The following is a 13,657-nucleotide window of genomic DNA, read 5'->3' as shown; positions in this document are numbered from 1 at the left end:
TTTTGTAACAATCAAAGCAAGACATTTGTCACAAAGTTGTGAGAACAATGCCAAAGGTGAAATTCATTTTCAGTGCTTTCTTCTTATATTCCATAATTTGGCAAAAATGATGTTACCTGTATAGACTTCAAAAGTTACCTGTCATAATACTGATACAAAATACTTCATGTAAATAAAGTTCAGGTGCACAAAAACGTAAAGGGGCATAATCAACAGGAAGGTCTCCTGGATGAGTCTGATTAAAAGAAATGGCCTAAATCCTGTTTGCTCTGGTAAGGTTATGCCAGCATTGATATCGCTTTGGCAACACAGAACTGGCTGGGAGTACAGCAGCAGTGAGGGAAGGAAGGAAAAATCAAAAGTGGTGACAGTGGTAGGAGAAAACTGCTGGCTCCAAGACAACTATGCGTGGCTTCTGGGGAGTGGGGGAGGCAGTCCTCAGAGTCAAGGAGCTCGGGGTGGTGGATAATTCCCTGATCACTGGCACAGGAAACTGTCCTTGTCCCCTCTCAGAGCACCTTAGCTCCACAGGCTCCTCCCCAGAGCAGCAAGCATTGAAGAAACAGGACTCAGAAATGGCAGTCTTCTCCTAGAGCTGCCTTTTCTTCCTCCTTCCTGTGCGAGCCTGGAGAAAGTGCATCAGCTTGTAAAAATGAATATTTACATGTGTGGTGAACATCAACAGGATTGTAGCCAATGGGAGCTTGTGCATGATCACGATTGTGCGCATCCCATTTACTTTAATACAGCTTGAACAAGAGAACTAGCAGATGACCGATTCCTTGTTATTAAAATATGTGTTTTGTATAAAATATTAACATGCTAAAAATGTAAATTTAGATAACATGCAAATACTGTGGTATCTAACATGTATAAATAGCTTAAAATTCTTCAAAAGACATCAGAGTAAACTATTTGCATCATCAATCTGTACCTTGCATATATTTCTTTTATAAGCAAAATATTAGCTTAAAATATGATTGACAATGCTGGGCGGTGATATTCTGCAAACACATCTGTGCAGGTGTAATTTTACTCAAATATGTTATTCCTTGCAGAATCAACCCCTTGGCTATATTCGTCATAATAAAATATATCATGTATTTACATAAAACATCAGTTATTCATTTCATTTTTGGTAAATTAGTTAAGTAGCAGCAATTTGGTTTCTTTTTTTGTCAGAAATTGATGTTTAAAAATAGATGTTTAACATTTTTAATGATATACCTCTAAGTCATATAAAAATAATATTTTTCAATAATCTTATGCAAGATGTGCCTACTGCTAAAAATTAAGTTTAAAAATCTGGACAATGTCCTTTTGCAAGGAAATGAAAATAGTTGCCTTAACTGAACAATTATTTTGCCTTCACAGTAAGGAATTGGCAGATGCAAAACAGGTATTCTGTAGGCAACCCCCCCCCAAAAAAAAAACCCACAAAAAAACAACACACACTGTACAGATTTTTAAAAACCAATCTTTCCTGTGTACAGGCAAGCCCAGGATGCTGCTGTGATGCATCAGCTGACCTACACAAGTGGCTGTGAATGTAAACTTTGGGGGGGGGGGTGCTTGGGCTTCTGTGCATTGCCTAGATGAAGAAACCAACTTTCACTGGCCATTTCACAATAGTGAACATACTGTTATATGCTGCTGGATACTATATCGTATCTCAAATAGAGTTATGCAAAATATCTTGTTACACATAACAATCTTTGGATAAGGTAAGCCTTATGCATTTGAAATTTTATATTTTCAAGTATGCATAGACATGAGAAAGGTCCTAAGAATGCAGTCAACTTTAAACAGCACTGGTTACAGTGAAATGTTCCTCCCACAAAATACGTACAGTTGGGCTGCCTGAATTGACTTTTGAATGTGTGTTGTACCTTAAGATTTGAAAAAGGATAATTTTTTTCGCAGATAACTGAAAGCAGTTTGCTAGAGTTGTTACCATTTGTTACATTCATTTCTTTTGACCTGCTATCACTCAACCTAATGTTGCTAGTTTTAGAAGCACCATAGAAGCCTGAACATGTAACAGCAAAGAACAGAGGTTGAAAGAAACGAATGCACTCTGCCCTTAACTCTGCAAACTGTTTCCAGAGTAACTTGTAGATGACTGCTTATTTGATATTTAACTAACAAGGCTGCTGTATTATATACTACTCTTGTAATGAAAAAAAAATGCTGGTAAAGGGTGGAGGAATAACACTGATCATGTTGGCCAGCTCTCAGATATAAAGATATCAGCAGTTTTGAATGTCTTTCGCAAATCAAATACAAAATGCACATCAATAATTGCAGGGTCTGTTGTCACTATGTATTACATTGTGTGGCCAAGAATGTGACCACAAGGCTCCAGAAGAGCAAATCCAATGCTGACATAACTTGACTACAAGACGACGAAATCCGGAATGACACTTCCACTTGGGCTGCTATAAGTGCTGAGAGTGGCACGTGGGATGCTAAAGCAGGACTATCGGAATTGATCAGCGATTCTATCTTTTCTGCTTCTTTATTGCAGGCTTCAATCTAAGAAAAGATAAAAATCATTTTTGAAATATCTTCCTGCTGTGCAAATACTACACAAGAGTTTTCTTGTACACATCACTCCAGTGGCTTCGAGGGGACCTCCTCAAATTGTCAAGAGAACATGTTCTCTTGCAACATGAAGCAGTCTCAAAATATATTTCATAGGGATAGGTTTCCCTACTTCCTCCTCCCCCCATTAACACTCTTGAGTCACAGGCAAACAAAGGTTTTATTAAACTCCTCAGGAGTTGCAGTTTAAATATCTTGTTTGGTATTTTCCAATAGTTGTACGTCCTAGGTTTCTTAGCTACTAATGGTTTGAGCGTTGGACTAGGACAAGGGGAGATCAGAGTTCACATCCCTGCTTGGCAATAGATACCCACAGGGTCTCTTCCCAGATGTTAGCAAGGATTGGGGCCATACAGGTTTCTCCAATAGACCAGGTAGCATATTAGTGACTAAAAACACAATGAAAATTCTGCCATCTTTGACAGATTCATTCTGCTTCAAGACTACAGAAAGGACCCTATAATATAAGAGAGAGAGAGAGATTTGGTACTTACCATGAAGATTCATCTTGGATAGTAGGAGAACCAATCCACTCACTTACAGTACATTCCCTTACATACCAAATGAGAGTGCAGGAACAAGTTCTTTTCAGTGAATTCCGCTGATTTTTTGTTGTAAAGCCTTGCCTTCTACTATTGCCCTAACTTAAGCCAGGAAGGGCCTGTGCACCCTCCTCCTCCTCCTCCTCCTCCATCCTGGGCTTTTCCCTGTATTCACATTTTTGCCACTTTTGCACGGATCTTGTGTCCCTAACCCCTACGAATGTGGAGGGCAAAATGTATTTGTTTCAGACAAGGTCCTGACTACTCAGCTGGTTTCCACTATTCTTGCAGATGGGGCATTTTATTTAGTACATTTGAGTTCATTTGAGTGACACCCAATACTGATATGTGCTGTGCAGACAGTGCTACACTAGACTCCATCCTGACTTCAGGTTTAATCCTGCCTGCAAGGACATCTTTCTGTTTGGGAAGAAGTGAGAAGGTGAAGGCACCCTGACACCTCTGTCCACAAGATAGTGAAAAAAGGAGGTGGAGGAGGACAAGGACCTCTCATGGAATAATTTGTTTGCTACCAACCATATCCACAGAGTTCCTTGAATCCTGAGAACTTAATTCCTGAATTTCATCCACTACTTAACACTCCCATTCCAATGCCCTCTTCAAAAAAAGTTTGGGGGGGGGACCATAATGGAAAATCTGGGCAGCCATCATTAATAATTATAGCCACAAGATACTCTAGTTTCTGAGCCAAAGGACTATTCAACTAACTGAAAGTTAACATCCTACATACCAAATTTCATATTTTCTCCAGATACAGCAATTGAGAACTCTGCCCTCACTTTCCCCTTGAAGACATCTTATATAGAACAATGATGGAGGATAGTCTACTATTTGAGTCTCAGAAGCAAGCCAGGTCCTCTATTTATGGATTTTGGTGATGTTTCCTGTGCTTTGTGCATCCCTTTAGATCATTCAGGAATAATTGGGGAGCGGGATTGTGCTTTGTGGTTCAGAACATCTGGACACCAGCTGTACATAGTTCAATGAGAAGATGATGCCTTTCTTTTCTAACATCCTGCTAGGAATTCTATTGCAACAGAGACCTCTCAGAGCAACTCACACCAGAAAATCCACATGATCCTACACTCTACAAGATCAGAAATTTTTACAGGATATTTTTCTTTTACTATTGCACTGGGCTTCGGGATCAATATTCAAGAAGAAGTGCTCTCCCAAAAATTTGAGAATACCATTGGAAAGTCATGGAGAAAACATTTTAGAGAAATGAATTTTCTTTTGACTATCTTAAAATAAAAAAGTTAATGCTTATGTTAAAATAATCTGATCACATATGATTAAGCATATAGACTAAAGAACATAACCCATTTTTATAGCTGTTTTCAATGCTTCATCATTGTATAATTAGAAAACAGAAAACATGTTTTTGTGTATTCCATTCTACACAGCCACTTGTATAGGGTGTTGTTAGGTGTTTTTTTTCCATTTTGTTTTTACTGTTCTTAATTATTAACTTTGTATTATTTCATGCTAATGTTTCAATTGTCTTACTCTTTGATGTACACCGCTGTGATCGCTGGAATAGCGGTATAGAAATAAAATTTTATTATTATTATTATTATTTATGTCAAATAAAATACAGTAAGTAAATAAAGAGAGCCAATGTGGTGTAGTGGTTTGAGTGTTGGACTAGAACACTGAGAGACCAGGCTTTGAATCCCCTGGGTGACTTTAGGCAAGTCACACTCTCTCAGCCTTAGAGGGAAGTAAAGGCAACTCACTGTCTGAAAAAAATCTTGCTAAGAAACCCCTGTGATAGGTTCACCTTAGGGTCACCATAAATCAGAAACCAGTTGAAGGTACACAACAAAAAGTAAATAAAACCAATACAAACCACTGCATAATAAATTTTACCTGAAGAGGCTTGGGATTTTGATCAACAGGAATGATAAGAATCACAATTTCAGATTCTATGCTGAAGTATCCAAATACATCACACTGTGGTACAGAAACATGGAGTCGGATTTTATTAAGTATTTCAAGTACTGTAATTGGGTGTTTGTTGTTTATCTGAAATAAAATTTAAAAAATTACAAAATGGGACTTCTCAGTTATAAAAGTGAAATTTAATATTAAATAAAGAAACATACATTTTCTATCTTAAAAACAGATTTGTCAAGTAGTAACTACAACTTTCTGACACCTCCACATTTGGATCAAACAAAACAAGGTAGTTAGGAAATTGTGAAGTTCTCCTTGCCAGTGACAGGATGTTAACTATCTAATGTATATGAAGTGGATAGTAAGCAGTCATTTATATTTAGTCCATGTTACAGACATTGGTTACAATCCCATGGCTGGTTTTATACTCCAGATTTCCAATCTGTAAATGCCTTAGTGACAGAAAGACCAAGGTCAGAGAAGGTGGGTCCAAAATGCAATTCCTACTGATTGTAAATACCTATTTGTTCATTTATTCATTTTTTGAATTTTTATCCCAACTTTCTCCCAAAAATGGGATTCTGTAGTCTGTAATGTTGAGTATGCACTCCTCCTTCCCTCCCAGCCTATCCTGTTCTTCAGCTCTTTGCTACAGTGTAATGTGTTAATGGGAGTGCAACTACATCTGATAGCCCAGATGAGAAATCCATACTTAGGACAATAGGCAACTGTTAGAACAGAATATGGAGAAACAGAATGATTCCCAACTGACAAGGGGGTCAGGCAAGGCTACATCCTATCACCCTATTTGTTCAACTTGTATGCAGAAAATATCATAAGAATTGGAGAAGAAAGAGGAGTGAAGACAGAAGGGAGGAACATCAACAATCTTAGATATGCTTATGAAACCATATTACTAGTGGAAAACATGACAGAATTGGAACGATTACTAAAGAAGGCCAAAGATGAAAGTGCAAAGGCAGGCTTAATGCTGAACATAAAGAAAACAAAAAATAATGACCATGGAAGAAATACATAAATTCAACCTAGACAATGAAGAAATTGAAACAGTTAAAGAATTCCCATACCTAGGATCAAACGGTACCTAGGAGTGGAATGGTGACTGCAGCCAAGAAATAAGAAGACTTGGAATGGGAAGGGCAGCTATGAAAGAACTAGAAAAGATCTTCAAAAGTAAAGGCATACAAATGAGAGCTAAAGTAAGAATCGTCCAAGCCTATCACCATGTATGGATGTGAGAGCTGGACAGTGGAAAAACCAGACAAGAAAAAAAAAATCAACTCATTTGAGTTGTGGTGCTAGAGAAGAGTGCTGAGGATACTGTGGAGAGCAAACAGAAAAACAAGAAAAAAAAGGGAAGGAAGGGATAATAATAATAATAATAATAATAATAATAATAATTTGTTTTATTTATATACCGCTATTCCAAAGATCATAGCGGTGAACAGCAAGTAAGCTAATTAGCAAGTAAGTATCCTTGAACAGATCAAGCCTGAACACTCCCTGGAAGCCAAGATGATGAAACTGATGCTGTAATACTTTAGCCACATCATGAGAAGGCAGCAGAAAGAGAGGAAGATCACACACCAGATGGGTAGACTTAATCAGGGAGGCTACGAACATGAAACTACAAAACTTAAGCAGAGCGGTGGAGGATAGGGTGGCTTGGAGAGTCTCATCCACAGAGTCGCTATGACTTGGGGCCAACTCAAGGGCAGCTAACCATCACCACAACAAAATGTGTTATCACATCTCAAGGAGACATTTCCGAATGACAGTAAGTACAACTCAAAGACAATTGCTATGTCATATATGAAGATCAGGATTAGACTCTGGGGTATATCACACAAAGGAAATTGGAGGGTTAAAGTGGGGCCAATGCAGGGTCATCCAGGGCTTTAGAGACAAATTTGCAGCTGCTTTCCACATGACACTGCACACAATCCGGAGTGAATCTAGGGTGAATGGGAGGTCATTGAGGAAATAAGTAAATTCGCAAAACTACCGAATTTACGAGTCCATTTTCCTTGCGAACTGACTCCCTTTACGTAATGCCAGCCATGTGGCATTACACGAAGCCTCAGATGACTTTGTTTCTCAAGGTGTCTTGCTGTGCAAAAGAGGGAGAATCTCAGAATCCTCTCTTCCCTTAAAGGGATACACACACACACACTCCCCTGGAAGCTCCCTCCCTCCCCAACGCCTTCCTCCTCTTCCTGGAGCTTGCCCTGTCCCTGGTGAAGGAAGAGCATCTCTCTGCTTCTCCTCCTCCTTCTTCCCGTCGGCTCTCTGGCAAGCTGGCCTGGGGCCTCAGAGGAGTCCATCCCCGCCGCCGTCCTCTTCCTCCTCTTCCTTTCCTGGCCTCTGGGAACACTCTCTCAGCCGGAGGGAGGAAGAGGAGGAAGGCAATGGGGATGGACTCCTCCAAGGCCCCAGACTGGCTTGCCAGAGAGCCTGTAGGGAGAGCTTCTCCAAATCTCTCTTCTTTTGGGGCCGAGAGAAGGAGAGAGGGGTTCAGGGGACAGGCCCAAATGTAGGATCCAAATGGCAGAGCTGTCTTTTCAGATACGGGGGGCCAGGTGTCGTCACCACCAATGAGGACAAGACACCACAAAGTGGAGGACATCCAAGACAAACTGGAGGACAGGAACACATGAAAGCTCAAAACACTCAGAAACAGATGAATCCATGCTTCTGAGTCCTGCTCCAAATAGAGGTTTGTGTGTGTGACCTTGGGGAATTCCTGCTGGACAGAAGGCTGAAATGGAGGGTGCATCCAGGAAAGTCCAGCTTGCCAGAGAGCCAGCAGAGGGAGGAGGAGGAGGAGAGGCAGAGAGACAAGTGCTGCTGCAACAGTCACACTTTCTCACCCAAGCCGGAGGGAGGAGGAGGAGGCAGAGGAGGGCCCAGGAGTACTCTGGCAAGGCTCCCCACTGCCATGGACATGGGAGCCCCAACATGACAGCCACCCCTCCCTCCCTGGCGGAGCATGTGGGAGGGGTGCACTTGTGGAAATGACAGTTTGGAGCATGCTCAGAAAACGTATTTCTAAGCCTGCAATAGGGATTTGTTTTTCTCCTTTTGATAGCCAAATTTGCATTAGGCCAACTTTAATGTGCCTTTAACCCCTTGTTGTGCTCTCTGTGTGATAACCAATAGCAAATGGGCTTGCTTTTCTGGGAAGACAACACTTTAACCATTTGTAGGATGGACGCACATACATCCCTGTGTGGTAAAGACCTTAGAATGAGGAGGAGTGAAGATACGAGGAAGGAACATCAACAATCTAAGATATGCGGATAACACAATATTTTGTTTTGTTGTGTATGTTGTGTGTTGTAAATATGTTGTTTATGTGATGTTTGTAACTGATGTAAATTTGTTTTTGTTGTTGTCTGAATTTTTTAGTAATGACTTTTGAAACAAATGTGTTTGTTTGTTTTTTTAAAAAAAAGAAATACCCACAGTCAGAACATGCTGTAATGCACAGCAGCAGCTCAGACTGCAATCTGGTAAGTGCTGGTGAGAAGGTGGGCTGGGTGGGAGAATGATCTGACAAAAGAAAGTGAAAAACAAAAAACTTGAAGTGAATGAGAACAGATCAAAACCATGAAAAATTATAAGTATGAATGGCAGTGGAGATAGAATATGCAAGCTCAGAAAGCTTCACAAGCCACAACTGGGAGCCTAGTGCTCACAAACTAGTGGTTCCCCATCTGTGGTACAAATTAGTGTTTTACACAAACAGAGCCTTTTTCTTATTTTACTGTATGAATAAGGTTATAATTACTACTAGGGTTGTATGGGACCCATTTGTTGACCATATATTTGTTGTTGGTTTCCTCTGCCTCCATTCTTATGCACAGTTAACGTTCTGCTGCTATGTATTGGATTGTAGCCATAATTTTTAGAGCCTGTGTTTACTCACCCTGGCAAAGATATCCAGCTTTTCTTTATCATACAAAACTCGCAGCATTCCTGCATACAAAGGGCAGCATGCTCCTGGACAACAGAGACACCCATGTCCAGAATGAGACAGATTTATAAACAACATTTATGATTTTGTCATTTACACAGTTGTTTAAATGCTAGAAAACCATGGAACATTACTGGATCAGAATGAAGGCTATCTATTCGGCACCCAGTTCACACAGGAGCCAACCAGATTATTCTGGAAAATCTACAAATTGGGGCATCAAACCAAGAACCCTTGTAAATTCTTGCTTCGCAACAGCTGATATGAGTGGTTTACACTCATACAGAAAATGTATTCAATTTTATTTTATTATGGCCAACATACCTACCCTCTCAAGGGACCTTCAAGCTTTCTTGTCAAGTAATCAGAATATCTGAAACTCCAACTTCTACACCGCAATTGTGCAGAAGTAGTATTCAAAGGACTTGACGGGTGCCAATTTTCTGCCACCTATTACTCTCTCCTTGGGTAAAAAAATCCTTACTGTGGGGAAAGAGAATAGGTTAGCAGCTCTGCATCAGTCCAAAGAAGAGTCCCAGAGGGACTTTCCTTCTTCAGATACGACTTTTGCCACTAGGGTTCATAAACCTGAACCATAAAGATGCAGTCAGTGTCACACTCTTGAAGGAGGACAAAGATCTCCCGTCTCTTTTGGAACACTCAATTAGCTCCTATCTATATTTTCTGCATCCCTTATGTACCTTTCCTCCCCCTTAGGACACAGAGTAGCAGCTGGTGGAAGGACTGGGGGTGAAAGCCTGCTTGCAAGTATTTGAGCAGAGCTACAATTATAGTCCAACTCATCTGATCACTTTTAAAACCACCTAATCTATCACAAGAGCTAGCGTGGCATAGTGGTTTGAGTGTTCGACTGCGATTCTGGAGACCAGGCTTTGGCCTGTTACAGACAGCCAAAATAAAGCTGCTTCGAGTCACAGTGGAGGTATGGTGTTTCAATGATGCATGCGTCCTAAGAGTCCAGAAGTCGCACCAAAGCCATGCTCCAGCAAGGACTGGAGCGTGGCTTTGGTGTGGCTTCTGGACTCTTAGGACGCATGCATCATTGAAACACCATACTTCCACTGTGACTCGAAGCAGCTTTATTTTGGCTGTCTGTAACAGGCCTTTGATTCCCAGCTCAGCCATGAAACCCACTGGCAAATCACACTCTCTTAGCCTCGGGGGAAAACAATGACAACCTTCTCTAAACAAATCTTGCCAAGAAAATCCTTATGGTTGTCACAAGTTGGAAACAACTTGAAGGCACACAACAATGAGAAGAATCTTTTGCAACATTTTGTGGCAGGTAATTTTCTAAAGAAAGCACTTTGACTGCATTTTAACTGAACGGATTTGAAACTTCAATAATATTGCTTCACAGGACAGACACAGTAAGCTATGACAAAATATGTAATTAGAGTGGACCCTTGATATCCCATGGGGTCTGATTGCAGGAACTCTATGGATACCAAAATCTGTGGATGCTCAAGTCTCATTATATACAGTGGCATAAATATGTTGTTTCTTATATGACAAGGCAAAATCAAGGTTTGCTTTTTGGATTAAAAAAATATTTTCTAGCCTTGGATGGCTGGATCTGTGGATGCAGAATCCATGGATATGGAGGGCTGACTATATTTCCAGTTTGTCAGTTTTGTTTTCTTTCTAGCTAGGGGACAGGTAGTTTGTCCTGTACACACACACGCATCTCCTCAAATCATACGTGGAAAGTACATCATTGTGGTTACACTTAAGAGGGATTAAGACCAATTTATCTACTGATTTTTCTGACAAATTTATGCAAGATCTAAAGCTGTGCTATTTCAATAGAACTTAACCAAATATTTTTCTCTCTCAGTATTGTCGGGATGCTCTCAAACTTCAACTGTTTATCATTATCAGTACTCTCACCTGGTGGGGTAACTGGCTTGTATCCAGTAGAAGAAAGATGAGGACATGTAACAGATGCACATTCTCCTTGGTAAATATAGTCAGAAAGGACTCCTACAGCTTGACAAGGTCCACTGTAATCTACAGCCACACGATCGGAATAGGCAGCACATACATTGCTATAGGTCTCACCATTATGGCCACATACCAAATCTACTGATTTACAAAATGACTGAAAAAGGGAACACAAGGGAAAATGAAACCAATACATTCTTATGATTCTTTACAAATTAAATACAGAATGTGATATTTGAAATTGAAAACAACTATCTGCGCACAAATAGCAAACTACACAATAATCATTTAACACTTATATTTGGTTGGACACACAAGAATTTGATAAAATAACCAGGTTCAATATCCAATAAAATTGATGTCAATATAGAGCACAGAAGCAATTATGTTTTAAAAAATACATAATATATGAGTGAAAAACAATACACTACACTGAATATTTACTACAATGTACATTTCAACTTCATATGAAAATTTTGTCTACTGACAGCAGTGTATAACAGTGTATTGTGCATATTTTCACAGAAATGTATCTTCTAAGCCAAAGTGGGCAACTTTGTGTGGTTGGAGGGATGCACTGAACACACACAAATCCAATCCTTTGGGAATTACACCCTTCCCTCACCACAGATTGCCATTGCCAGGTATTGTTGTCAGAGAAATCTTAGCAACTTTACTGAAATTTGGGCATAAGAAAATGTCTCCTTCATATTCCATTGCTTTGTATACTCTTAGCTATTTGTCAAACAACTGTAAGATCTAAATATCCCCTATTTCCCAACAGAATCACTGGAATTTGTGTGGTAGCAATGTTTGGATGCAACCTGTGTGTGACCAACCCTGTTTGAAGCTTTGGATGCTATTGCTATAAAAATCAAAATTCAGAGAGAAGGTTTGGGGAGTGAAGGCATACTAAATCAAAGTACCTAACATGGCAAGCCTCAAAAGATTCTGATTATATCCATGGTAAGTAGTAAGATAACTTCAAGAAGTAGAATTTAAATTGGTAACTATAGGACAGGGCTGGGCAACCATGATACTCTAGGTGCTTTTGGATCACAACCCCCATGCTCCCTGACCATTGGTTAGGAATAAGAGTTGTAGGCAAAACAAAAAATAAAACACCCCCCCCCCAAAAAAAAAAAACCACACACACACACACCCATCTGGAGGGTCATGGTTTCCCATTCCTGTTACAGAGTGAAACATCCTTTATAGTATGCTCACATTTCCCCACTTGTTTAAAATTTATACAGATTAAATTAGGTATGCAGAGAGAAAACAACTTTTGGCTTGGTCTCAATAAACTGTGCAACGATAAATGCCACAAATAATCTGAAATACTACTCCATACCTGACATGGACCTTTGTATGATACACTTTTTCCTTTTTGATGTAGAGCACAGAGGTTTGCATATTCTATATTGTCTGTGTCACAAACAGGATCTCGCAACTGGTCACCACAACTGAATTGTCTGGGCACACATTCATACTGGTTACATCCAAATTTCTCAAAACTGGTTAAGCAAACCTGTGGCTTTGGTATGCATCTGGATAAAACAAAATTTTCCATATTATTTAAATTATCACACACACCCTAGATAATTGTGATAATTTCATTAAACAGGGAGCTACAAAGGGGGGGGGGGGGGTTGGAATTTGTATGCCAAAAGTAACAAATAGCTCCCTCTTCACTTTCCTAAACTAAATGACCGATGAAAAAGGGGGCAACTTCCCCTGCCCAGTGATCCTCCACCCAGGTGTTATGTGAAAGAACTCAGTAACCATAAAGGGAGAACTGCTCTGCCTGAATCACTGCCTTAAGGCACTTATGGGATTGTAAGGCAGAGGTTACTATCATATCTGGCTTCCCTTATCTGAACAAGATGCAGGGCTTAAGGAAGGAAGCAGTACTTCAGCAGATTGGGCACAGAGGCCTGGGATGTTAGATGCAGCATGTTCCTATTGCTGAATTATATAATTGCTTGTACTGTCTAATAGTGGTTTGAACTGAAACCCAATAAGTTCTGCTACAGACCATTTCTAAGACAGCCCTTTCCCCAAAAGCAGCAGATGGAGCAACAGTGTCAAAATGTCTAGAAACCACACACTGGACGTTTTCCCAGTAAATTCTCTCATAGCTGGATTAAATAGCGATGAATACTATTTTTCTAGGGAGCAAAAGCCAAAAAGGATTGTTCTCCATCAGTGGAGGATTATATCCTGTAGCGGGATATTCATCCCACTTGCCCCAACTATCAGAATGTATGCAAATTAGGTTTAGAATATTTCCTTCTAATGGAGGAGTAGTGGACTTGTTCCACTTTCTGATGCCAAACGCAGTGTGTGAATTAAGGTGAGGGATCAAGCCCTCCCATCCTTCTGTCCCCCAACAGCCTGTCTCTCATAATTTATCCAGAGTAATAACATTTTGAGGATTTCCCTAGAGCCTGGGCAACCATAGTACTTGCTTCAGCCCATTTTCACTTGCAGGGGTGAAAGAATAGCCAATGCCTTGCAAAGGCTTAAATAGGAAATGCAGCACAATTAGCCAGTTGGTGTGCCAAGATCAAGGAGCTATAAATCTCCCAGCAACTGATGCAGAAAACCATTCATCAGACTGGTGTAT

General features: G+C 40.1%; 1 protein-coding gene across 4 annotated transcripts in view; it reads right to left on the bottom strand.

Annotated features, from left to right (window-relative positions):
- Nucleotides 1-1,051: 1,051 nt before the first annotated feature.
- LOC149309426 (reversion-inducing cysteine-rich protein with Kazal motifs-like) overlaps nucleotides 1,052-13,657 on the bottom strand; it is a 66,922-nt gene continuing 54,316 nt past the window's right edge. For all 4 annotated transcript variants that reach the window (XM_089532431.1, XM_089532435.1, XM_089532432.1 and 1 more), the window contains 5 exons: nucleotides 12,383-12,578; nucleotides 10,975-11,185; nucleotides 9,016-9,089; nucleotides 5,040-5,195; nucleotides 1,052-2,535 (listed from right to left, as the gene is read on the bottom strand). In XM_089532431.1, the coding sequence (XP_089388557.1) occupies nucleotides 2,320-2,535; nucleotides 5,040-5,195; nucleotides 9,016-9,089; nucleotides 10,975-11,185; nucleotides 12,383-12,578 (853 nt within the window). In that variant the 3' untranslated portion in view covers nucleotides 1,052-2,319. The remainder of the gene's footprint in view (nucleotides 2,536-5,039; nucleotides 5,196-9,015; nucleotides 9,090-10,974; nucleotides 11,186-12,382; nucleotides 12,579-13,657) is intronic.

This window comes from Sceloporus occidentalis, unplaced genomic scaffold (assembly GCF_023333645.1).
Source record: "Sceloporus occidentalis isolate IW3139 unplaced genomic scaffold, rSceOcc1.0.p SCAF_7, whole genome shotgun sequence".
In the NCBI taxonomy this organism is placed as follows: Eukaryota; Metazoa; Chordata; class Lepidosauria; order Squamata; family Phrynosomatidae; genus Sceloporus; species Sceloporus occidentalis.
The sequence above is the reverse complement of the archived record's forward strand: the minus strand, read 5'-3'. Positions and strand labels throughout refer to the sequence as shown.